Here is a 27,147-nt window from a genome sequence, read left to right as displayed (position 1 = left end):
GTCCCGTTTAACATGGGAATTATAGGATCAACAGTCCTATTAAACCCAGTCAGCGACCAGTGGGGGGTGCCGGGATCCTCTGGGACAGTTACTGATCACCACTGGATGTGTGCTCTGCTAACTGTGCAGGATGGTGTCCAGACCAAACCCTTCCCCACAATGCCACTAGCAGGGCATAGGGTTCCACAGAGGTAGCTAAGACAGACAGGCAGACAGACAGGCAGACAGGCAGACAGACAGCCATCAGTAGGGTGCCTTCCTGCTCACCATGCCGATGCACTTCTTCAGGATGCTCCAGATGCTGACGTCGTTCCTGGAGAACATGGAGGCGGGCAGGAAGGTTCTGGGGGGAGGAGAGCGAGCAGACACCGATCAACACATGGGCCGGACGTCCCTCAGTTCCAACACACAAACACGCATGCGCACACTCCCAGAGCTGGTAGAAAGCATTGCTTTTGTTTTCAAAATATTTCCCTCTACAATGATCCCTCCTGTTTCGTACCGTGGTATTTTGTGCTGCAGTGTTTATTTAAAATTGTGTCTGTTAGTATGCTACTGACCTGAGCAAAAGGAATTCCCCTTTGTGGACAATAAAGAACATCTATCTATCTGCATGACACAAGGCCTCCAAAATGAGAATGTTGAGCTAGATCTTTCCCATTGGACATCATCACAATAGACCGTCAACAGAGACATCAGCCTGTCCAGAACCAAGCTTGACACTGTCATGGTATTTGACGACTGGACTATAAAATCCACGTAGATGTACAGTTGTACAGTACATCTACGTGGATGTACATGTCACAGCCGTCTGTGACATGCTTGTGTATAAAAAGGGCTATACAAATAAATTTGATTTGATTTGTAGAGGGCACAAGTGTCTCTCTTCCTCTTTCTGCACTCTCCGGGCTATAGTTAATTAGATTGATCCCTTCTTGTAGACGAATAACGTCTGAAGTGGATCTCATGCATACGTTATGTGCCCTAGTTTCTTTTCATCCTCTTGCCTGTTCTCCTTCACAGAATGTATTTCCGTGATGCATAAAATAATCGCGCAGTCCTATTAAGTGTCATTCTAAGTATGTGTGAAAGAGCAGTGTTGGGAAGCAGTGTTAGGGCTTGCGGTGTGCAGTAGATACCCTGGTACACCCTGCCGTTTGGAAACAAAGTTACCTGACACCTGACAGTTAATCAGCTATCCATGGCAGTCTTAAAGCCTCATGCAATACTCATGAATGCGTGGGTGAGTGCTTGTAGGAAAGTTGGGTGTATGTTTGTATGTACCTGTCTGTATGTACTGTAGTGTGTGAGATGGTGTGTGTGTGTGTGTGTGGGAGGGGGTGTGCATGGTTACAGCCAGGGTTTTAAATTAACTTTTTTGTTCAGCAGCCAATTTGGCTGGTAACTTTCTAAAGTTACCAGCCAATCAGAATTTCCACTAGCCAAATTCTTTCCGGTGAAAATAATAACAATTATGAGTTTCACTGAATGAATTTGATAATTTTATTAACATTGTTGGCATGAAAAACACAGAAAATGAAGTAAAATGAAGCACAGAAGTATGATGCAAGGGTATGTGAAATCACCAACACGTGACTAAGTAAGGACACGATTTATTGTAAATGGCTAAAACGTCCATTCGCGTCATGATGAGATTGACTCCTGCCCATGCATTTACAGTAACGTTTTGTCCTAAGCAGGCATTAATTAAACTGACCTAATATACTCTTTATTAAGAACAGTGTATTTACATGACACTAGACTGTGTCAGTAAGCAACATAATTTTTCTTATGCGTAGACTATATGCGGCAATCCTTACAAAACATGACAACATTTTCATTGTCAAACACAAGCCATTCCCGACACGTCAGCCATTTGGCATTACATTTTCTTTTCTTCGTTTCTCTAGTGCCATCAATATCCTCATCCCCTGCCTCGTTCCTCTTCTCGCCCCCAGAAGTTTGTCCTAACCACCGCCGCATTAAGTTAACTTTTTACTTTACCTTACTACTCGAGCTAGCTCTTATTACCTCCTATGATCCGCTATGCTTCGTTTGACTTCTTCCTTGTGTTTTCTGGTGGACGCTCCGTTCGTTTCCACGGTTTCTCGCGCCGGTTTTACTTCAACTGCGTGCAGCCAATGGGCGTATAAAACGTTATCACGTAGCATTACGGCAGTGTTCATGGGAAATTTAGGAAGTACTGCCAGGGGGGATAAATGACCGAGAACCATGCCGAGAACAGAGCCTTATGTATCATTCATCTAATGCCTCATGTATCACCTGCCAAACTGGCTAGTGAGTTTTTATTAACACCCGCCGAAATGAATTTTAACCCGCATTTGGCGGGTGTTAATTTATAACCCTGGTTACAGCCCCTTTTGCAGTCTGCCTGAAGACCAGGGCCTCATGTATAAACGTTGCGTACGCTGGTTTTCACGCACACGGTGTGATGTATAAACATTTACTTGACGTGAAAATGTGTGGCCCGTCACGGAAACTTTTGAGCAGACGTGAGAATGTGCGGACCGTCCGCAAAGTCTTGCCTGGCTCTGTAACGTGGCGAATTCTAACTGAAAAGTGCCGAAACTCACCAAACATTACAAAATAAAGTTTCCACTAGCCTACTACGTTTATGACGTTGACTATTCAAAAAACATAAAAATAAAAGTTTGATCATTAATGTGGATGATCACATCAAAATGCCAAAACGGGAAATGCTATATGCCTTCTGTTTAATCCGCCACCATTTAATAACTTCTGTTAAACTTGAGGGTGTCAAACGAACACAAAATCACTCAGGAAATGCATGTCACGCTAACCCTATAGCTGCCATGCTGTTACGATGCGCCACCACTCGTTTCTTCATTTAAATTTTTACATCGGACGTTTCTTCTTAATTTCTGCCATGGTCCGGTTCTCTGAACCCACATCATTTATGGCCCTATAATAATAACTAGAGAGGGTACAATTTCTGGGGAAATTGTAGGGTGTGCTTGCTTGCGTCGGTTGCACAGGGGTCTGTATATTTTATATAAAAATGCATCGGGCCTACTTATTATTTATAAAGATTACATAGATTTAAAAGCATCTTTTTTTTGCAGCTCATTTACAACTCAAAATACGAGTGAAGTGTCGAATGAAATATGATGTCTTCTCATTTCCCCTGCAAGAGGCAGCTGACAGGCTGAATCAAAACGAATACATTTGGCAGACCGGTGTAAAAATTGACCTAATCTCTATGACTTAAACGTCCTTTTAAGTTGTCCCTTCTCGTGATATTTTCAGGCATTTAGCCTACTCATATTGCATTCATTCATTAATAAAGAACCCCCTTTGAAGATTATTCTACGACTTTACCGGCAGAAGATAGAATCGCGATTCAAACAGTACCATCTGCTAACTGAAAATATGCCCCCAAAAACGTAAATAAGCTTGACATTTATTTAGTAGAAAATCGCTCATTCATAAAAAGCTCACTGGTAGCGATCATTGTCAGTAACAACGCAAAATGCGATATAGCCCTGTGTGGAGAAGCTGCCCCGGTAAATTCTACTACTACAGTACAGTCTAGACTACTGCTGTGTTGGTCTTGGTAGCGATTGCGTTGGTTGAATTCGATTTAACGTTCCGTTGTACGGTTAAGGCTGAAATTAATTATTTTCATGAACAGATTGACAAAGTTTAGGCTGTGGCAATGAAGTTCAGGTTAGTAGTCAGATTGTTTCAACTATTGAAAGACTTGAGTAAGGGGAGTGCCGAACATGTTCTGTCACCGTTTGACTTGAACAGCTGAGGAGTTTTTGTTAGCTACTCACACTAGTGTCTCGGGTAGGCTACAGCGTTGCAGTGAGCTACACTGGTTTGAAACCACAGGTAATGGTAATTTCACCAACAAATCGTTTACTAATGTCAGAATAAATAATATAACGAAAATGTATATGTGAGGAATGTTTATTTTAACGATTGAAAACAGATACATCATAGACCACTGTAGTATGTGTTGCCCGGGCAACACAGGCTAATGTCATGATGCTAATACTTTAGTGAAATAGTAGACTACTGTTTCCGAAAGTAGATGTACTTCCTTAATAATATCAGCTTATATTGTACATTACACATCACAATTGTGTGTCATATCACAAAGTAAAATGAGTAAATAGTTATCACCCTGGCCTCTTTTCTTGTGGCGTTTCTGCAGCTGCCTTGCAGTAAAGCTATAGTTAGCCTAGCTATCCCCCAAGTTAACAGATGCGAAACGAATGTTCTGCCAAAGGTAGTCACGCGTGTTTTCGTGACATTAGTGCAGACCGGTGTAAAAATTGACCTAATCTCTATGATTTAAACGTCATTTTAAGTTTTTCCCTTCTCATGATATTTTCAGGCATTTAGCCTACTCATATTGCATTCATTCATGAATAAACAACCCCTTTGAAGATTATTCTACGACGTTACCCGGCAGTAGAAGATGGAATCGCGATTCAAACGGTACCATCTGCTAACTGAAAATATGCCCCCCAAAACGTAAATAAGCTTGACATTTATTTAGTGGAAAATCGCTCATTCATAAAAAGCTCACTGGTAGCGATCATTGTCAGTAAAAACGCAAAATGCGATATAGCCCTGTGTGGAGAAGCTGCCCCGGTAAATTGTACTACTACGGTACAGTACTAGACTACTGCTGTGTTCGTCTTGGTAGCGATTGCGTTGGTTGAATTGGATTTAACGTTCCGTTGTACGGTTTAGGCTGAAATTAATTATTTTCATGAACAGATTGACAACGTTTAGGCTGTGGCAATGAAGTTCAGGTTAGTAGTTAGATAGACTTTTGATTTAAGTAAGGGGAGTACCGAACATTTTCTGTCGCTGTTTGACTTCCTAAACAGCTGTGTACTGTAGCTAGATGTTTTTGTAGTGTGTCTCGCGTAAGCTACAGCGTTGCAGTGAGCTACACTGGTTTGAAACCACAGGTAATGGTAATTTCACCAACAAATCGTTTTCTAATGTCAGAATAAATCCTACAACGAAAATGTATATGTGAGGAATGTTTATTTTAACGATTGAAAACAGATAACGCTACATCATAGACCACTGTAGTATGTGTTGCCCGGGAAACACAGGCTAATGTCATGATGCTAATACTTCAGTGAAATAGTAGACTACTGTTTCCGAAAGTAGATGTACTTCCTTAATAATATCAGCTTATATTGTACATTACACATCACAATTGTGTGTCATATCACAAAGTAAAATGAGTAAATAGTTATCACCCTGGCCTCTTTTCTTGTGGCGTTTCTGCAGCTGCCTTGCAGTAAAGCTATAGTTAGCCTAGCTATCCCCCAAGTTAACAGATGTGAAACGAATGTTCTGGCAAAGGTAGTCACGCGTGTTTTCGTGACGTTAGTGACGTAAGTAGCGTCATTGACTGTGGCTAGCAAATTAGCCACAGTTAGCTTCACTTTTCGCCACAAACACTTAATTTCCACTTAAACCATGCAACGGAACGTAAATTCCAATAGAAGCAACTCAATCGCTACCAAGACGAAACTTTTGACACCTACGTTGTCTATGTAGGCCAAATATTGACTGAGTTTTAGGGGGGCAAAAAGAATAATAAAAAGAAAAATAATATATATGTGAGAGAACAAAGGTTGTGCCCTTGCCGAAGGCAAAGCACACCCAATAATGATTTTATTTGTAATGCACTTTACATTTAGCTAAATCTCAAAGTGCTACAGGTTAAAAACAAGAAAGGGCGCAAATAGTGACAGTTTTCCACTCCGCCGACTTTCTTTTGTCGCTAATACCTGATGACAGGCCGACAAACAGGACACATTCTCTCGCCTCCACCTCTGTTGTCAGAACCTCGATCTCACAGTCACCGTAATTCTTTGAATAAATGCTGCGGCGTTTATTAAATAAAGTTCATTTTTGGTGCAGCGTTTATTCGAAGAAATACGGTAATTCAGACAAAGAAATGACCTTAGGAGCGCATTTATATCCATCTGCGTATTCATCTATGGGAGGAGGCAAGGCGGGGTCAGTGGCTCGTTCACGTGCGGCCAATCTCACGTTGATTGTGATTTATAAAGGAAAGGTGCGCAGGACCTGGCGTACGACCGGTTTTATACATGTGAATATTTCTGTGCGTAGGTACTTTGAGTTTTGGCCGTACATCATCTTCTGGTATAAAAGCTGCGCAATCCTTTATACATGAGGCCCCTGGTGTGTTAACCCGAGGCCGATGGTGTACTTGTTCAGAGACGAGCACTGAAGTAGATACACACTGAAAACACACTAAGGAGGGAGGGAGGGAGGAAGGGAGGGAAGGAGGGAGGGAGGGAGGGAAAAGAGGAGGCTGAATCTGAACCCTCTCTTATCAACAGTGCAATGAGCAGGCCAGTGGTGCCTGACGGAACAGCTCTTATGTCAGCTGTGACACACAAACACATGCAAAAACACATACGCACACACCTACTCTTCCAGCACCAACAACTCCCTAATCCCCTCCCCCCGGATATCACTTGAGCCTGGTCATTCATGAACACAAACCATGACTTTGGATGATAGCGATGTTACTTATCCGTTTGTGTTGTCAGAGAACATCCTTCCTAAGAGTTATAAAGTCGGCAAATGGTAAACCCATGACTTTCTGTGAGCCTTGATCAATGCGTTTCTCCTGAGTGTGGGAGAGCTGTTTATTGACCTGGTGAGTGCTGGACTGCATGTAAAGTCCCCTATGGAGGGACCTTCAAAGCTTCTCTGCTACAGACAAGACTGATCTACAGAGACCCTGGGGTAGTCCGCTCTGAATGACATGGGGAACAACATTCGAACACAGTCCTCATCAATCTTTAACGGACACACACACACACCAACGTGGCCATGCTCACATGTTTCCAACCACCAGAGCCTTTTAGGTACACATACCAGCACGCACGCACACACACACTGCCTGCCAGTCCCTTTCCCCTCTCTGACTCTCTAACCTGATGCAGCCTAAATTATTCAAGGGTTACTGGTCTGACTAAGAAAGAAAGGCCATGGAACATTCAATATACTAACAACATTCCCCCCCGCCCCCACCAAAAATTGCTTAAACTCCAAAGAGTGTTTTGTTTTTGGCCCAAGGCACAAACCAAGTGTTGCTGTGGAGGATAATCTACTGTGGTTCTGTTAGGGGAAAATAACAAGCCAGTCCAGAGTCTCTTGGGCTTGGGTTCTCAAACAACAAGACCTGGTAACAGAACCAGGCTGTGGGACAGAAGAGGTGCTATCACATTACACCCAGCAGGCTGGTACTGCCTGATAGAGAGCCATGCAGTCATCATCATCAACAATCTGTTGCTTTAGCAACATTACAGTATGCAAGTTGCTGACCAACTTGCTGCTTTTTCACTGTCGCTGGTCGCATCTTAGGAAAGATGCTATCTAGTGTAGCAGGCTTGCGCAAGGACACTTGAACAATCACAAACAGCGCAGACATAACCAGACTAACCCTGAAAAGAGGGCTTTGCAAATAAACAAGCTATGTGCAGTGGAAAAAAAACAACCCAAGATCATGACATCACCACAGGAGCGAGGTCCCACCTGTGCTCCTTGACTCCGTTGCACTGGGCCTTGTCACCATGGTTCCCCTCCCCAGACATGTCGGCGGTGCCCCCGGGGGTGCTGGGACGGCGGCGGAGGCTGCTGAACGGGGGGGACTCGCTCCCCTCCTCGAAGGCCTGGCTGCTCACGGACAGGAAGTCGCTCACAGAGATGTCCGAACCCGATTCTGCAGGGGGGCGAGAGGGGGAAAAGACAGGCCAGAGACCAGGGTCATGCCACGGACAAACTGCAAACACTGCAGCCTCGAGTATTCCCGATGACGATGGCGATTGAGCACGCTCCTCCTCCCTGCAGCCGGCCAAACCTCCACCTGAGGGTATCCGTTTCCAGTGAGAGGCCAAACAGACGCTGTACTTACTTACAACGCCCCAGAGATGGCTACTACTCCGCCCCCTTCTGCCCCAGCCCCTCCCCTCGATGCTCTGCTCGCTGGGACAGCACAGGTGAGGAGGGTGGGGTGGGGGGAGGGGAGGTCAGCATCGATATGACAGTAAAGATGTCCGCTTACGTACTGGGCAGGTCGTCTCACTACACTCAAAGTGCAGGGCTGCATACAAAACACCCGGGTGGTATTGTAAACAACTGAAAATAGCTGTTCAGGCAAGAGGGTTTATTCATGAGTGTTGAGATGGAGAGGGAGCAGAGAGAGAGAGAGAGAGATGGGGGAAGAAAGAGAACTAGAGTAAGAGAGAAAAACAAAGAGAGAGATATTCTGACCAGAACATAACACTATATGTATAAATAATGCAAAAATCCCAGAACCAGAGATCCTTCAAAAACATGTAAACAGACAGCACACTCATGTCTGGTACATAGCAACCACAAGTGCCAAGACACTTTTGTAGGCTGCAACGCCTCATGCATTCAATTATAGGGAAGACACAGTATGAATATTTTTCTGAGACAGCCACATTAGCATAATGCACAGGCATCTTAAGGGTTCAGTAGCCTCCTGAAGTTAATTTAGATTTGGACAGTATACTGAGCAGCAGACAGCTTAGCTGACAAATTAAAATAAACTGCTCACTCATTAACCTTGGGGTATAATTAAATAATAAAAAAGGTGACAAGTTTCCACTGTACTTCACTGTCACATTACATCAAAGGGCAATCTCAGCCCAACATGGAGGTCGTTAGGCAGTGTAGTAGCTGATGGCTGGTTAATCAGCTGTGTAAAATAGTGATCGGACTGGCCATTAGACAGGAGTCTGGGACTAAGGAGAGGCTGATAGGGAGAGCTGGGGGTGTCCTAGAGGGAGGTGGGGGGGGGGGGGCAGGGGGAACTGCCCATAATGTGGCTGGTAGCTTGTCTGTGTGATGAAGTCTGTGTTGTAAAATACATATTTACGGATCGTAAGGAGTAATGAGCTGTGCACACATGAAGACAGATGCACACTGTGAGTCCACACACGATTAAACACATATGGACCCAAACACTGCTCCTTGCACGGGGGACAAACACACATGCCCAAAGCAAGCGCATCAACACACATCCGACAACTTCAATGGTAAAAAATGTTGACGGTTACAGAAGCTTCCGGCATCCCCCAGGGTGCTGAGGAGGAAGGTGTGGTGGGAGGTGTCTGAGCTGAGACACACAGGTGTCTCCAAAGCTCCTTCCACTGAGAGACATGCCGGGAAAGTGGCTTTAAATACCCCGTGACAACCAGGAAGTGATAAACGAAACGTCAAACTATTTGACTTTGTTTTCTCATCAGAGATGAACGGTTTAACACAAGCCATATCTGGCAGGAAGTATGATTAAAAAAAATTGTAAATAAAACATAAAACTCCTCTCCTTGAGGTATATTCCGAGAGCTTATTGGTAAGCTGACCTGACAGAGCATCGTAGAAGTCATCATCTGTGCGGGTGGTAAGGATGGGGGGCTTCCGGCTTGGACACACAGACTGCTCCAGCTGGTGATCGTCTGTGCCCAGGGTCTGCAGAGCTTCACAGAGAGCCTTGTTCTTCTCCACCTCCTGCTCCAACTTCAGGCTCCACACCTGGGCACACCACAACACAACACACATACATTGGATTAAAAAAACGAACAACAAAAGCGGGTACACACACAATGTGTATTATATATATATTATATTATATTGATTAATGTATATTATTTGTATATTAGGAGGTTTACTATATTTTTTGCTTATCATAGATCTATGTTCTGTGTACTTATATGTTATGCCAGGTTGCTTTCCGTTGTCTTGTCCTAAGAATTTCAGTGCCCAGTCTGACCCTGTGTTGTTCTGTGCATCTGACAATAAAAGACTTGAACTTGAACAATGTACAGTATTGCAGTACGTCTTAATGAGTTTTCTAGCAGTATAAGGAGCAAACATTAGACTCTTAGAAAAACAAATGCTATATTCAAATGACATCTTGTTAAATTTGGAGAAAACCGTGGTGATGGACAGATAGTTTTGGGGGGGGTATATGGTTTCCTTCAGCATTAAGGCCAGATAGTGTGTGGTCCGTGGTGGAAGCAGCTCTTGACGACAGGGCCATTGTTTTAACCCCCGCCTACAGATCTGGTTTCTTCCAGTCGGAACCAAACACCCCAGTCTCAGAGAGCGATGTAGCCCAGGATCATTTATCTCTCCTGGGAAACCCGAGCAGACTGCTAGGGGACAGACTGGATCATTGTTCCTCACTGTCTGATAGTGCTGCTGCTGTGGGTCCTCTCCTGAGACAACAACCAAGCCTGATCGTTGGACACGACTTGCATACAAGAGACTGTTGGAACCTCTACCTAAAGTATTTTCAGTTAAACGGTTTTAAGTAGTTGGCCGCCAGAAGGAATCATTTTGTAAACCAGCAAAAGGCCTCTCAAAATGCTCAGTGTTATTCCAAACTGCTATAAGGAGGATGGAATAGTCTCCTGCCAAATTTGGAAGACACAGGTGACAAAAACAAGTAGAGCTCCCTGCAGAATGAAAACAAAGTCACCATGGGGGAAAGCAGACGTCGACAGTCACCTACGAAAACATCAGCACGCGCATCTGAGATTACAAAACAAGGCCAATATCCATAATTTAAGTACAGAGCAAAAAAAAAAATCCAGGCTTCATCAATTATCCTGCCTGAAGGGCTTTCTCACATTATATTTCTCTCCCTCTCTCTCCCTCTCTTGCACGCACACACATTCTGATGCTCCCCGAGAAGGTCATTGTGGGTGATTATCAAATGATAAAAAAACTTTTGCGGTCACCTAATCTTGCCCTTACTCGCAGGCGTTTTTGAGTAACAGTTATAAAAAAACATCAGGTCAGAAACATTCTAACTAAAACAAAAATTCGAAGTCTACGTCAAAGTTTCAAAAGTCAGCACTAGATGAAAACACAATTACCGACTTTCTGGGTAGTTCTGGCTGGACTTGAGTCGGACTAGTACATCATTAGGAGAGTGGGTCTTGTCTGATATCAGAGAGGTGAGGATGACTCATGTGAATCGATATGCTATGCTAGGCTCTGCAGCCCCGCTTCAAAAACAGTTTAGATCGATACCCTACGAGGTAGAGATGAATCCGTCTGAACTGACTGAATCATGACATTGTCCAAAGGCTACGAAAACAGACATAATGGAAAGGGAAAATACTTTGTCCTAAACGACCAAATCCGTAAGAAGTGTCATCCAACACAAGGACCTGGGTACCCGTATTTACAACAGGGTTCCCTCACTCTATCCGTAACCATGGGAAACGCTCGCCCATCGCTAAGGCGCTAACCACCGACTTGTCTTCTGTTAGCTACTCTGCCTAAGCCAACACTCCCGCCATCTGAAGGCACCTGGATGTGGAGAGCCCCATCTGGGGACATTTTGTTGTGTAACTACCCCAGCCAGCCAGCTCGCCCCCCCCGCACCCCCATCCCCATCTCCCCTCCCTCTCCCTGCGTCGTTGCGCCTGACAACACACAGAGCTATTTTAAGCGACTGCTGCAGCTGTGCGCTGAAAGCCTCGGAGAATGGCCGCTCCCGGCTCGGGACCCTGTGAAGGGGGCCGGGCTTTTAACTTTGTATTCCTGCTCCAGGCGGTGGACGACGCCTGGAGCCCCCCCCCCCACACCGATACTTCAACATAACCCAGATCGGGTTTGGAACTAAGTGGTCCGTCTATGCTTCTTATTCCTCGTTTTGCGTTTAATCGTCCAGCTTTATCCTCCCTCTGGGAGAACTGAGGCAGCATCAGTACCAGCCAAAAGAGTGATGCAAGGCTGTGTTTAAATCAGGGGGAGAGTGTGGAGAACATTGGGCCACATCCCTGCCAGCGAGAGAGGACCGATGGGAGTGACTCGGTGACCTGTCAGGCAGAGGATGACGGACAGAAAGCCAGAGAGAGGAAGGGAGGGAGGGAGGGAGGGAGAGGTCATAGCCTTCTGTCTACGCTCTACTACCAGGGTCTGTGCATGCGAGGAGACAATGACACGCTGTCCTGTGGACATGGAGTTCGGGCTGAATTTAGCTTCCCAAACACATCCCACTGACGATGTAAGGCCGCTGCCGCCGTGCCGAGAGGAAACGGAAACGACGGAGCTCGTTCGCAGAGACACAGTTTGCGATTATTCCTTCCATCCTGTCCTCTACACAGGACAGTCACGAGACTGGTGAAGCGTTTCCAACGCAGCAGGAGGTGGCAAACAGGCTGATATATGGACGAGACGGGTACACAAATACTCTGTGAGAAGTCTGAGTGCGAGTTGGAGAGAGGGAGGGGGAAGAGAGACACACACCGTCACACCTCTGGGGAGTTTCAGCGCAACTTGGCCTACATACAGCGCCGTCTCCATGGTGATATCCAGCTTGCATTAAAGGCAACAAGAGGAAAACCAGAGATGACCACACTTCGTAAGGTTCAGCCAATCATCTGGCCCCTGTGAGCCTGGCTTGGACATGGAACACATCCCTACTCGGTCGCTAACGATCTGGGTCGTGGTGTAGGACCGTAAACGTAGATAAATGCCCCTTGTTGGAAGTATCACACACTCACATCTTCCTTGGTGCCCAAACAGCAAAGGGACCTTGAGTCCCTTTACCTACCCAGGACATTGACAGTACAGGACAAAGGGCCACTAAGTCACAGCTCTCACAAGGACAGAGCCAGCAGCAGTGAGTTAGTCTGAGAAGGGAGAGCAGAGGGGAGGGCAGGATTAGGGTTAGCATCGCCCATGAGACCTCTTCCTTATTCTGCTCCTTAGATCTGTCTACCTATAGGAACGCTGTCATTAACTTGGTGCGACAGATCCAGGACTAGCACACAACTAGGCGGACGTAGAACCTCATCAGATGACTCGGTGTCCCAGCAACCGATCGCCCATTTCACACTTTTTGCATCCAGCCTTTTCACCATGTCGCACGATAGGTTGCTACTGCATTGACATGACCTCAACACAGGGTAATTCACACCGTACAGCGAGAGCTGAAAACCAGTAGCTCTTAGACATGCAAGCTGAGGGCACAGGCTCAGAGGAAAAACAAAAGGTTTCATGTAACATTGGCTAATCAAATTTGTCCCTTAAGTATAATCAGCAATATCAGGTGCCTATGCACAGCGACAACACTGGTCTGCAAAACAACACATCTAGGACTGATCCAGAACTGATGTTAATAAATATGATATATAACAAATCCATAACAGGTTAGTTATTGCCCTAACTCTAAAAGAACAGACAAGTGAATGACGACAGATATAATCCCCCTATAGTAACCCTATCCTGAGGTGTGGGGCACTAGTTTTACACCAGCATCATCCTAATCCCAGATTTAGCCTATTACCCGTTATCCCCTCTCTCACACTGAGCTGGGATACAGCACTACAATGACACAACAGCACTTACAAATTGTCTCTTAAGACCAGAATGTGGGACAGGAAAAAAATCCCATCCAACCTTACCTGCTGTCATTGTAAACAAAACAGCCACTCTTATTTACCTCGAACGTGTAAGTACCGGAAAGTTCCAATCACGTTTCGCTGTCCTCACCAGGTAGTTCTTCAACGGTAACTTGATATGACATTGGCAAGTACGTTTCTACAGAAGTTTCAAAGCGAATGCCGGGTGTACCGCTCCCCATGCAACCATGCACTCGTCACGCTCCGCCACTCGCTAGTCAGGACCAGTAAAGTAAACCGGGAGCGCCTCAGCACGCGACAGAGACCATCATGATGAAAACACTGACAACCTCACCCTCCAGAACAACCTTCACGTTGTGTACAAGCCTGCTAGACTGGATCCAGCACAGCCAGCAGGGAGCAGCCTTAAAAACAAATAGACCGAGTTGTTCACAGGACAATGAAAAGCAAAAAGAGGAAGAGTGCAGGAGGAGAAAGAGAAGGCAGGCTTGGCTACCTGTGTGGATGGAGGGTGCAGTCACCTTATCTTCTTATCCGTACTCTGGATGCTGTGCAGCCTGCGGAAAGTGTGCCTGTTTGAGAGCCTGCGCGCGCGCGTGTGTGTGTGCGCCGTACGAGAGCGTGAGTGTGTAATGTGTGAATGTGAATATATGCATGCGCCAGTTTCTTTGAACGAACTGTGCCTCCCTTGAGCAGTGTGTGTGTGGGGGGAGGGGGTAACCATTCAGCATGTGTGTGTGCGTGTGCACTGATCTGCAGGCTGAGTGCGGACCTCAGCATAAAAGCGGATCTTGCCTGTGTCCTTCCTGCAGACACGTCAGTGATTACCACGCTGTTCAACTGCTCTGCCAAGGGCAGCAGTGACGCTGGGACAAGTACACACACACACGCTCCTTATTCAGTACCTCCCCCCTTATCCGACCAGTGGCCAGCTACACCAGTGGGCGGGGACTTTGGGTTTTATAACCATTCACCATAAATTCCTGAGCCAATAAGGGTGCAGCCTACACAGTAGGAGTGTACAGGAGTGCATATGACTTTAGAGGATGCATGTCCTGAATCTGAGAATCTAGAGTTTCTGCTGTAGGAAGTGTGTCTGAGGTCTTCCATGAGTTGCATTGTAGGCTTCTGGCTAAATGACAAGATGATAACCAAAATATTTTTAATTGGGTCCCCACCTAATTAAAGGTAATATTTTCTGACCTTTAAATAATGACTTATCCTAACTCAGATTTTCAGGCATTTTGTTTGTATCACTTATTGGCTCACAGATGACACGACACTGAAACTATGGAACTTTTAAGGTGCACTACTCATTTTCAATAACATAATACATTTAGTCAATAATGACAATTTGGATGATGACAATGATCAATGACTACAGCATGCTAACTACGATGATGATGATGATGATAATTGTGTGTGTACCTCCTCCTGTTTGGAGAGCAGGCCCAGACAGAGGCGAAGGGATGCACAGGTCTCTCTAGAGAGCTCACTGGTCTCCCTGGCCTTCAGAAGGAGAGGAGCTGCTAGAGCTGAGAAAGAAAAAAAAGAAAGAAAAGAAAATGAAATGACAAAATGCAGATGGCTGAGCGTTGTGTCCTTGGGCAAGGCACTTCACCCTACTTGCCTCGGAGGGAATGTCCCTGTACTTACTGTAAGTCGCTCTGGATAAGAGCGTCTGCTAAATGACTAAATGTAAATGTAATGTAAAGCTGCAAATGACTTGAAAGACAAGGCACAAAGGGCTTTTTATGCCATCAAAAGACATTTACAAATTGACACTGCCTGCAGAGCTGAATTAGGAGTGTATCCATTACTAATTAAAATACAAAAAAGAACCATTAAATTCTACCTACACTTTAGCCAAAGTGATGAAAATACCCTTCACCACAAAGCCCTATTATGCCAAGAGATGAAGCCATATAAGAGTCCCCACATCCAGCTAGTCCTGACGCTCTGCTCACCAAACCCCACAGAGCCTCAAGACAGCAGCCACACAATAAACCCAAAACAAACAGCAAAACAGCGAAAATAAAAATACATTGTTTATTGGAAAGAAGTTACACTAAAAAAAAGTTAATTAGTATGCTATTTGTGTACAGAAAGTACACAATGGCAGACTACTTGCCCACTGTGTCTGAACAAAAACTAAGGAAGACAGTAACTATATACTCAGTGAGCACAGCCTGGCTGTAGAAACAGGCTGTCACAGGTAGACCTGGCTACTCAGGGAGGAGAGACTGTGCTCTGCTCACAGGGAGGAGAGACTGTGCTCTGCCCACAGGGAGGAGAGACTGTGTTCTGCTCACAGGGAGGAGAGACTGTGCTCTGCCCACAGGGAGGAGAGGCTGTGCTCTGCCCACAGGGAGGAGAGACTGTGCTCTGCCCACAGCAAGGAGAGGCTGTGCTCTGCCCACAGGGAGGAGAGACTGTGCTCTGCCCACAGGGAAGAGAGGCTGTGCTCTGCTCACAGGGAGGAGAGGCTGTGCTCTGCCCACAGGGAGGAGAGGCTGTGCTCTGCCCACAGGGAGGAGAGACTGTGCTCTGCTCACAGGGAGCAGAGACTGTGCTCTGCCCACAGGGAGGAGAGGCTGTGCTCTGCCCACAGGGAGGAGAGACTGTGCTCTGCCCACAGCAAGGAGAGGCTGTGCTCTGCCCACAGGGAGGAGAGACTGTGCTCTACCCACAGGGAAGAGAGGCTGTGCTCTGCTCACAGGGAGGAGAGGCTGTGCTCTGCCCACAGGGAAGAGAGGCTGTGCTCTGCTCACAGGGAGGAGAGGCTGTGCTCTGCCCACAGGGAGGAGAGGCTGTGCTCTGCCCACAGGGAGGAGAGACTGTGCTCTGCTCACAGGGAGGAGAGGCTGTGCTCTGCCCACAGGGAGGAGAGACTGTGCTCTGCTCACAGGGAGGAGAGACTGTGCTCTGCCCACAGGGAGGAGAGACTGTGCTCTGCCCACAGGAAGGAGAGGCTGTGCTCTGCTCACAGGGAGGAGAGACTGTGCTCTGCCCACAGGGAGGAGAGGCTGTGCTCTGCCCACAGGGAGGAGAGGCTGTGCTCTGCCCACAGGGAGGAGAGGCTGTGCTCTGCTCACAGGGAGGAGAGGCTGTGCTCTGCCCACAGGGAGGAGAGGCTGTGCTCTGCCCACAGGGAGGAGAGACTGTGCTCTGCTCACAGGGAGGAGAGACTGTGCTCTGCCCACAGGAAGGAGAGGCTGTGCTCTGCTCACAGGAAGGAGAGGCTGTGCTCTGCTCACAGGGAGGAGAGACTGTGCTCTGCCCACAGGAAGGAGAGGCTGTGCTCTGCCCACAGGAAGGAGAGGCTGTGCTCTGCTCACAGGGAGGAGAGACTGTGCTCTGCCCACAGGAAGGAGAGGCTGTGCTCTGCCCACAGGGAGGAGAGGCTGTGCTCTGCCCACAGGGAGGAGAGGCTGTGCTCTGCCCACAGGGAGAGGTGGAGACAGAGCTCCATTTCCTAACAGAATGGGACCATTATAAAGATATAAGAATGACATACTTCCACAAAATTATAAAGAAATATAAGAAAGTGAGACTGTAAAAAATAAAGAGGTTTATTTACTAGGAGAAAGGTCTGAATGCTCAGTTTTAGCAGCAAAGTATGTATCAACCTGCCATAACCTTAATACCATAATGCGGGAGGCATTACATTTTTGTATTTTTGTTTTAATTTTACTGTAAATATCTAATTCATCAGTTCTATTCACAACATGCAATAATTATTTGAATACAGAGTGCATGTAATATCTGTATGTATTTCATAATTATTACATTTCTTTATACACATATATATTTTAGTTTTTCTTGTTGTAATTCATTGTAGTTATTTATTATTATTATTTTTCTTGATTTTAACAAATGTGAATTTGATATGTTCAATCTTATATGGCTTTGGCAACAATGCTCACTCAATCATTCCAATAAAGCATTATTGAATTGAATTGAATTGAGAGTGAAAAGAACAGTTAGAATGGTTATTGATTGTGTTAATTCGCTTCAGCAGCAATAAGAGGGAGAACCAGTGAATAAATGCCAGATCCATGGATGTGGACTGAAGGAGAGGGCTGTCTTGAAGGAGAAGGACATACACCACGTGTGAAAGTGGCTTAGCTGCTGAATGGACAACACACTGACACAACACACTGACAAATGGATGAGATCTCTTACCATCACTCTCCTCGTTCTTCACCATGGCCATAAAAATAGACACGTGCGTCTCCAGTTTGTGCTGGGCATCCTCAGCCACCTGAACCAATGAAAAGACCAAGACTCATGTTTCATGTCAACATCAAATTACTATTATCCGCAAGGTCCTTTATTTGTTGAATGTATGCTGTGGACCCATTTAACAGTCACAGCATAACTTCCACAGAGTAGGACTTCAACAGCATGTGATGTTTTTTTTGAAAGAACAGCACACTGGACCTCGACTGGCTAACACTGAACACGCTTGAAAACCTGGAGAGAAAGAACCAGATCTTTCAGAGACATGTCATCTTCATCCCCCTCCTCGTCAGTGGCTGGCTGACGAGTCCAGTGTTGGGTGCTGTAGGCAGCATGCTTCTCCAACGCCTCCAGCCATTTCTGGCACACACAGACAAGAACACACACATCATGTAGATCTAAAGCTATCTTTGGCACGCTAATAAAGTAACATTGAATATAATGACTTTAGGAGTGTCTCGAAGTAGAGGGAGTGCATCTCACTTTTCTTGCAGACTCTGGGTCTGTTTTCGAAGAAACTTTAAAGTTAAGCACGGTGTCATCGAGGCACCTTAGGGTGAAGAAGCACTTGTCCCCGGCTTTGACCTACACGACACATGAAAGAGCACATTAACAACAGAACCACAGGAAGGACAAACGTGACTGTGGGGATGCCAAACATGAACAGAAAGTACACCGTCGGGCACACCTGCCAGTACAACAGCAGGCCTTTACATTTAGTCATTTAGCAGACGCTCTTATCCACATTTACTTACAGTAAGTACAGGGACATTCTCCCCAAGGCAAGTATGGTGAAGTGCCTTGCCCAAGGACACAACGTCATTTGGCACGGCCGGGAATCGAACCAACAACCTTCTGATTAATAGCCCGACTCCCTAACCGCTCAGCCATCTGACCCCCCCTTTACAGTACGGCCTGTACGGACGGGAACGGAGGGGCTAACCGTTCTACTTGGTCAACCGTTGTTGACCATTTCACCCTGCTGCTGCTTACCATGCAATAGGACTGAGTCAGAGCCTTGCAGCCTTGCCTCCGAGAACCCAGTACTGCATCTGTCCTGGAATGACAGACAGACAGACAGACAGACAGGAGAGAGAAATATACCGGCAGACAGTCAGAGAGACAGACAGAAAAAAGTGAAAACAGACCATTTAGAAAGCATGCAGGGCATCATCAAATGAGTGAGATGATAAAATGAACTATCATATTATGCTAGGTCTAAAAAGTGCCAGGGATGGAGATACCGACTGTCGGAGGTACCAGGACAGCACCCCGTTCTTCAGCACTACCCAAAAGGTGCGCCAGCCCAGAAAGCGTGAACTCTGAGGAGTAGAGGACCTGAAGTTTAACATGTAAGGTAGGATATTTAACATTTCATCACAAGTATCATTTGGCAAGAAGGACAATGCACACCTTCCAAAGGAAGCCTTCAAACGTCCGCACCCCACTGGCTATTTCCTTCAGGGGAGAGAAGAGCGTTAGTTTACACACAAAGCACTTCAAATATAAAACTGATATACAGCTAACCTTGTCATGAACACCTGCTAAGACCACCCTTATGTCATCGATGCAGGTCAGGTCAGAGGGAGTCTGGCCTGAAACAAAGACACTAAGTTTATTAGCCTCCAGCCGTTGTACATGGCCAAAATGATCGATCAAATATGATTTGATGATATATTTGTATATAGACGAATGCTAGAGGTATCCTCTTCCTAAAACAGACACGTTGGGATACTGTACCAGCCTTGTTCTTGAGGCTGGGGCTGGCTCCACACTTGAGCAGCTTTACCACACACTGCTTATGCCCCCTGTAGGCTGCACAGTGTAATGGCGTGTTTCCCACTGGGTCTCGGCACTGGATGTGGGGAGGCTGCCTCCTGCTGAGCTGGGTTATGGAAATCAGAATCAGAACTCATTAGTGAGATCATTAAAAAAAAGAACACCTGACTCTATGGGAAAAAAAAGAGTTAGTTGTAGCAAAAAGATACCGTTTCCAAAGACACAACAAAGTGAATGTCAGAATCCTCCCAATGAAGCAACATGAAGTGGACCTTTATCCTAAAGACAGAGAGACGCCACAGTTTGAAGGCTACTCCACAGTAGGGCGGAGCCCTCTATTAAGAGCAGTGAGAGGGGTCTCAGATTATGACCAGCTGAGACAGCGTGGTTACGTCTCCCTCCCTGGCCGCCTCCAGGAGCCTCTCCTCCAGCCTCCTCTCCTCTCTTCTTTCTGCCGCTGAGCAGATCACACAAACAGTGTTTGTCAACCAGGGCAAGGCCCAGCAGAGCCTGAGAACAGACAATCAATTAGAGCTCTCCTCTCCATTATCATCCACTAACATTACCCACCCTCTAGCATGGTAATGATTTCATCATCCTGGGTGACATCTTTGGGGATCTGGGCAGTGCCATTGATGATATTGGCGCAGGCATCGTATCGTAGCAGCAGGAGAACGACTTCCTAAAATTGCATTGTACAATAATTTGACAGGTTCATGAATATATACCATGCCTATTTACATATTTTAATAAACTCTACATTAATTTCAATCGTTAATAAAAGCTGTCAACGTTCTCTACGGCCTGATATGTTATCTACTTGTTATTTGTGTTTTTATATAATTGCCTATCTACATAAAGTCTTTTCAAAGCCACCACAAGATTATTGATGACTATTTTGACTACATTCTCTTTTCAGCTACATGTGTATTTGTATTCAATTGCAGGATCTGACTGGATGCCATACTGTTTTCTTGATTTAACACTAGTAGTAGATAAAACGAAACGTGTTGGCCAATTGTTATATTCCACTGTACCTACTCTAGGCTTTCAACCTGGCTGCTGATCACCGCCAGCAGAATGGAAGAAGAAAACATGAAACATTCTCAGACATCCCAACCTGCAGAGACCCCCCCCCCCCCCCCCCCCGGGACGCAATCCGGACGCATGATGTACCCCCTCAACCTGCACGTAACCCCCCCCCCCCCCCCCCCCCCCCCATAGCATTTGAGGGCGTCAGGGAGCCGCTATTGATATTAGTGATGGCCATTCCGGCTCTTATTCGTGAGCCGGCTCGTATGGCTCAGCTCACTAAAAAGAGCCGGCTCTTTTGGCTCCCTAACGGCTCTTTAAAAAATACATGTTTTAACTATGAATTTGACTATGCTAGGTGTGAAAACAATTTGATTAAATTATGAAATGAAATCATACTCGACCGTAACCACATATCTTTAAAAATGCATTGATTTGTCATGGCTCTCCTCCGAGTTTTGACTACTCTGACTGTGTGAGTTGGCTCGGCCCTCCCTCATGCAGGATTGACAGGAACAGACGATGATCGTGTGCGCCTTTAAGCCTACCAGTATTTTTTCGTTGTTCTTTGAATTAGTCAATTATTTTAAATACAATTAAAATTCATTATTTCATAATAATTTAGTTTTTATAGGCTGTATTAATCTATTAAAAATAGAGTCGGCTCTTCAGATATGCGAGCCAGCTCCCGACGTTCACCTTCAAGAGCCGGCTCTTAGAGCCGGATCGTTCGCGAACGACCCATCACTAATTGAAATGCGGGAGACTCCCGGACCTTCCGGTAGACTTGGGATGTCTGCATTCTATTTACCTTTCTTCCTGTCAAGGCAGCTTCATGAAGGGGTGTATTGCCTGTGTTGTTCTGCAAGTTCACATGAGCACCAGCCTAGAAACAAGCACAAACAGACAATTATGACATAACGTAGAGCTACAGAATATTCCAATAACACGAATTAAGATACGAAATGTATGCAGGGTTGTTGGATCCTTGTTGTCAATTTGTAAATTGTACCTTGAGCAATCCCTCCACAACATTCTTGTGTCCAAAATAACATGCTAGATGTAGCGGTGTCCAACCAACAGTGGCACTAGTCTTACCTAATGGACCAGAAATAGTGTGGGACAACAGTGAAAAGTAAATAGCTGTCGAGTGATTAAACACTAGTTACAATTATCCACTCCCGCAGTCTCCCTTTACTGAAAGTTTGTAGTAATAAAAAAAAAAAAAATTACTTCTGCAGTTGATGTCCAAGCTGAGCTCCTTCTCAATCCTCAAATGAAGAAGATTCTGAACCTGGGAGCGCCTGCCCTCTTTAGCATAGCAGAGTAATTGTTCTTCAAGGTCCTCAGGATCCATAACAAATAAGCTACTGATACAATAAAAAGAAAGAACAGACAAGAATATTTACTCAGACGCTGGCTCTGCAACTATAAAGGACTTATGTGAACTTACATCAACACTTCTGCCGCACACTATCAAATGCTACAAAAATCGTGGTCGAGATTCACTAGAGCTGAATTTCACAAGAGACACCACTTCGGCAAAAACATTATTGAACAATATTGTATCGAAACAAACAACTTACATTTAAGTAGTGTATGGTGAAGTCACTTTATTAGTTTTGCTTCAAACAGTCATTGGAAGTTAACACTGACGTGAAATTTGATATGCTGCTGACTTGGTGCACACGTGATAAGATTCTATTTATAAAACTAGAAAACAGAATAAAAACTGTTCAATGTTGAATATTCTCAATACAAAATGTAAATGGAGAAGAATGTTTCTGTAAATAAATAAATAAACAACACAAATTGGCTAACCCGAAACCTATACTTCAGCGTGCACCTTCAACCGATAGTCACATGATTTGGCTGATTCATTAAGTTTCATGTGTCCGCCCAAGTTTAAAGTAGAATTTGAGGCAAATGCTTTGTACAGTAATCTCACACTAAATTAAAGTAATTGAAGATTTTAATGGTGCATTATCCACCTAGCCTATTTACTTGGGCATTGGAACTTACTGTTACCATCTCAGGCCCTCAGTCATACACTGAAGTGGATTTCCTTGTTCAGAGCTAATAGTTATTTTGATAACACACCATCACATATTCTTTCAGTGAGAGTATGAACCATTACCTTATTACCTTATATACATTACCTTATGAACCATTATCACAAACCACATGATGTTTATTTTGTCTTTCACACCAAGGATGACCTCCTATGTGCTATGAGACTTCATCTTTCTGCTCAGGTCCAGTCGCTGGGTTTATAATGAAGGTCATCAAGTCTCAGTCTGGTCCAGGGGGCAAGCCTCACAGAGGCTTTGAAAACCTGGCTCACCTCAAGCCATTTAGCTCCCCTGTGTCATGGAGACGGGAAGGTGATTAGAGGCTGCTGCTCTACTCATGAAAGAGTATAAAAACGATGCCATGAGCCTCCCAATCACAACAGAAGCTAGGAGTCCTGTAGATGAATATCTGATTAGAATGGAGAGATTATGAGAAATGCCCTGTTTTCTTTTTTCTTCTTCCCAGTATTGTAATATTTCTCTCACTAACTCATTAAGGTTTTTTTTTAGCTTCAGACCTGTGTAATTACGCATATTTGACTGATTTCCAAATTATAATGAACTTCATACATCACACAATTTGTAAATGTAAATTACAAATCAGTCAAAGATAAACAATAATAGTGGCTTTGAGCTATGTTTCGACAGAGACCACAGTATAGCCAGGAAAGTATGAATTAATCAAACCATATTCATCAAATCTGCCTTGGTCAGGGAGAGGAGCTCTGGGCTTGTAATTAGGTTGGCAATTATTGTAAGCTGTCACAGTTCTTTAGCGCCAGGCTGGACTGTGTGTGCTCTGGAGTGTAAATCCTCCACAAATGACAAGATAATGGAGGGAAAGAGAGGCCACTGCTTCAAAAGGAATCTGGAGGTAGTCCTCTACAGGGACCTTTTATGGGGGGCAGAGGGAAGAGACACACAGAGAGAATTGGAGATAGCAAAAAAGAGAGAGAGAGGGAGAGAGAGAGAGAGAGAGGGGAGGGAGAGAGAGAGAGGGGGGGGGGGAGAGAGAGAGAGGGAGAGAGGGGGAGAGAGAGAGGGAGAGAGGGGGAGAGAGAGAGGGAGAGAGAGATGGAGAGAGAGAGAGAGAGAGGGGGAGAGAGAGAGGGAGAGAGAGAGAGAGAGAGAGAGGGGGAGAGAGAGAGGGAGAGAGGGGGAGAGAGAGAGGGAGAGAGGGGGAGAGAGAGAGAGGGAGAGAGAGAGGGAGTGAGAGAGTGAGATAGAGAGAGGGAGAGAGAGAGAGAGAGAGAGAGAGAGGGAGAGAGAGAGAGAGGGAGAAGGCAGATTAACAGACAATGAGAGAAGATGGGGGGACCGACAGGGAAAAGAGAGAGAAAAATCCACCTTAGCATGATGGTAACAACTGTGGGAGACATGGTGAGCCAATAGTGTACCAGAGTAATGCTCATATCATCATCAGAATTCATGCCTTCACATACTGTAAATTCCCTTTGCTGTACACTGTACAATATAGCTGCTTTTTCATTAACAAGAAACAATACAGCCAAATCAATGTGTATTGAAAACAGGTATTGCATGGATTTTGCCTTTTAGTATGGTTTTCCCTTAACCGATCAATATTAGCTTTGCATGTTTCACTTCCTATCTTGGTACAACAACTTGGGCACAGCTGTTTCAAGGTTGCAATTTATGACACTTGTAATTCCATGCATCTCTAGAAATTGGAACCATACAGTGTTGGTCTTATTGTAAGGTTGTCTTGGATAATATCATTTTTGTGTGTGTAAGGCTGAAGAGATATATGTGTTTGTCTGTGTATGTATCTTGCAGTACCTGATTAATCTGATTAACAATATCTATATCAGCAGCACACTGAGCTGAAAATAATTGGGTATTTATTGGACAAAAACTGTTCAGTATAATGTAGGGCAATTATATGCATTCCATATTGGCATTGCATATAGTAGGCTACCTTTATTGTTTAATTTATTCATATACTATGTGCAAATCTTTCCATAAAATGCATATGAATTACAGTTATTTGAATATATCCAAATTCAATTTTGGGTTCCTCAAAAGGGAACACAACAAGCTGCTACTTTTCATGACCATATTGGTTGTAGTCTACCCTGTCTGCATTAAGTCATAATTGTCAGCCAATGAGAGTAAAGGGCATGAGGGATTACCCAGCATGGCATCACGGCATTAAACCCCAAATTGGCGTTCACTTTAACTGTTGAAAACGTTGTCACGACGATGCATGACCTTTGGCTTCTAGATAAGCGCCAACATTTCTGGGTGATCATGGAAGTGCCAACGCCCAAACCCCACCGTGGGTCCCTTCCTGCTCACAGGTAGAGAAGCTGCCACTCCAAACCCAACATCATGGGTTGGAATCCGTCCATGAAATGATGAATTTCGGATGGTTCTTTCGAGGTAGCAATAACTGACACGACACCAGCTGAGACCAGAAAACGACACTTCTTGATGTAATTGTTGTATACATGCGATCATGTTTTCTCTGAGGGTCACACTTGACAGCCTGTTGATGCAGTTCACTTCAATTAAAATGAGGTGTGTGTGTTCCTGTAGTGGGGGTCTGTGTGTATGTGTGTGTATGTGTATGTGTGTTTTGTTGGAAAGGAGGATGTGGTTTCGTCAAAAAGACCAAATAAATGTGTATGATCCCTCTGTTCCACAGTCACACAGACTAAAAATACTATTAATGTTTGTTGTCAGTGATGCATATAATCAATATCTGAAAGATGCAATTGTCAAACAAACCCTTGAAGGCTGCAGAGATGGAACACTGCATAATCCCACCTCTGGAGTATCCACTCGGCCACACATTCATTCTCTGATGTTAGAGTGCTCTCAATATTTAAATTAAACATTATACTTTCATCTCTCAACCCAGTAACACACACTGCTGAATAGCAATAGGTTTGTCACCCAACATCAACACTGTATCACCCAATCATTTTTGGGGTATTTTCGATAACCATTTCTGGCAAAGGCATTCCTGTCATTCATTTACTTATATTACAAAATAAAAAGGATGTCCCTAATGGGTTCATCTTTCTCATTGATCATTACAATTCATGGCCATGACAGATTAGAATAGAGTTCTGAGAAGAAGATTGAAAAGAATAGAAGGCACTGTACAGTAGCAGCTTCAGGGAAATGTTTATAAAGCTGGAACACAATACAATAAAGCTGGTTTGGATTGCACTCGTATTATACATTCCTTAAGTACAATAGGTAAGATTTGTTTAGTAGAAAATACAAGTTTTGTCCCCTTTTAAACATGTTGTGTAAGGTAATTAGAGTTTGACTACACAGACAGCTCAGTGCCAGTGGAACGTTTATGTCAAGAATTCTTTGGGGGAGGGGCCTGCAAATTTTCAGCCAATTACAATCAATCCTGTTTCAGCCAATTGCCTTCGGCAAGGTAGGACTTCCTCCTGGGCTTATTGTGAAACCACTGTAAGAAAGAGCGGAAGGTCAGACAATAATTTGGGGTGCTGTTTCTCGTATTTATATTTACTTGAAGCTTTTTGCCTGGTTTGCAGTATTGAGTGTTTTTACGGCTGTGCGCAACTTAATGCAAACAGATATTTCACAATTCCTGCCTTTTTTCTGTGGAGCAGGGGCGGTTCTGGGAGGAGGCGGGGGTGGGGGGGTGGGGGCGGGGGGTTGTGCCCCTGTGACACAAAGCTTGGACCCCCTTGTGGCTCCCTAAATGTAGAGTCTGAATAATTAAAAACATGGTCTTTTGCCTGTTAATGTCTGAAGAAAACAATATGACAACAGTAATGTTTAATGTAACTGGCCCCAGTTTAATGTAACAGTAAAACTCGCCCCAGCTTCCCCCCCCCCCCCCCCCTAGACTCTAGAACATCCTCTGTGGATGGAGGAAAACTGACGGTAAGAGGCAAAGGTAGTTTTTACATTCTAGCTTATCTTGCTTGGGCTCACATAGTATGGTCTCTGAAATAACTGTGAAGAAGTGAAAGTCACGGAGACCAGCGAATAATTATTTTCTCTAATAATTGCAGTGATTTACCTACCTAAGGTTTTCTCTGTTTCCGCACAGATGGTGCATTGTGTTAAAAAAAAGAAGTTGTACTCTGGTGGCAGATGAACATGACCCATGGTCCACAGCCTACTCCAAACAGTGGGAGCTGTCACTGTTCTCAGTGTGCAAATAATAGTACTTCATCTCTGATCCATCACACATCATCAGCAGCCTCTCTCTTGTGTGTGCCTCACCAGGAGTACACTTCACACAATTTCCATTCTGGATGTAAATGAACTCTATATTAATGCTAGCAGGGATAAGAAAAAAATGAATACTTGTATTTCGGTCAATTGTGCAGTGGAAGACATACCTGTAGGCTACTGTAAAGAGCTCAGATAGCCTCTAGAGATTTGACCTTTCTATGGGTGAATGAAGATGGCAGACAATGAGATCATAGAGTAGTCATTCATGGCAGCTGCTTATGGATTTACATTTACATGTACATTTATTCATTTAGCAGACGCTTTTATCCAAAGCGACTTCCAAGAGAGAGCTTTACAAAAGTGCATAGGTC

The 27,147-nt window shown here is 44.8% G+C and overlaps 1 protein-coding gene across 8 annotated transcripts in view; it reads right to left on the bottom strand.

The window, feature by feature from the left end:
* The window catches only part of LOC136958870 (oxysterol-binding protein-related protein 1-like), a 28,941-nt gene extending 6,784 nt beyond the window's left edge, over nucleotides 1-22,157 (bottom strand). For 2 of the 8 annotated variants that reach the window (XM_067252989.1, XM_067252994.1), the window contains exons 1-15: nucleotides 22,103-22,153; nucleotides 21,750-21,886; nucleotides 21,529-21,614; nucleotides 21,328-21,402; nucleotides 19,446-19,590; nucleotides 19,119-19,300; nucleotides 18,954-19,027; nucleotides 18,699-18,762; nucleotides 18,189-18,290; nucleotides 17,940-18,065; nucleotides 17,649-17,727; nucleotides 14,892-14,998; nucleotides 9,447-9,615; nucleotides 7,591-7,777; nucleotides 268-343 (exon numbers count right to left, since the gene is read on the bottom strand). In XM_067252989.1, coding sequence (XP_067109090.1) covers nucleotides 268-343; nucleotides 7,591-7,777; nucleotides 9,447-9,615; nucleotides 14,892-14,998; nucleotides 17,649-17,727; nucleotides 17,940-18,065; nucleotides 18,189-18,290; nucleotides 18,699-18,762; nucleotides 18,954-19,027; nucleotides 19,119-19,300; nucleotides 19,446-19,590; nucleotides 21,328-21,402; nucleotides 21,529-21,614; nucleotides 21,750-21,873 — 1,596 coding nt within the window. In that variant the 5' untranslated portion in view covers nucleotides 21,874-21,886; nucleotides 22,103-22,153. Of the gene's footprint in view, nucleotides 1-267; nucleotides 344-7,590; nucleotides 7,778-9,446; nucleotides 9,616-14,891; nucleotides 14,999-17,648; nucleotides 17,728-17,939; nucleotides 18,066-18,188; nucleotides 18,291-18,698; nucleotides 18,763-18,953; nucleotides 19,028-19,118; nucleotides 19,301-19,445; nucleotides 19,591-19,693; nucleotides 19,820-19,855; nucleotides 19,942-20,054; nucleotides 20,167-21,327; nucleotides 21,403-21,528; nucleotides 21,615-21,749; nucleotides 21,887-21,969; nucleotides 22,018-22,102 lie in introns of those variants that run through there. The other 6 variants (XM_067252996.1, XM_067252992.1, XM_067252991.1 and 3 more) reach the window with 6 other exon arrangements.
* Between the last annotated feature and the right edge of the window lie 4,990 nt (nucleotides 22,158-27,147).

The sequence above is a fragment of the Osmerus mordax genome, chromosome 16, assembly GCF_038355195.1.
Source record: "Osmerus mordax isolate fOsmMor3 chromosome 16, fOsmMor3.pri, whole genome shotgun sequence".
In the NCBI taxonomy this organism is placed as follows: Eukaryota; Metazoa; Chordata; class Actinopteri; order Osmeriformes; family Osmeridae; genus Osmerus; species Osmerus mordax.
The sequence above is the reverse complement of the archived record's forward strand: the minus strand, read 5'-3'. Positions and strand labels throughout refer to the sequence as shown.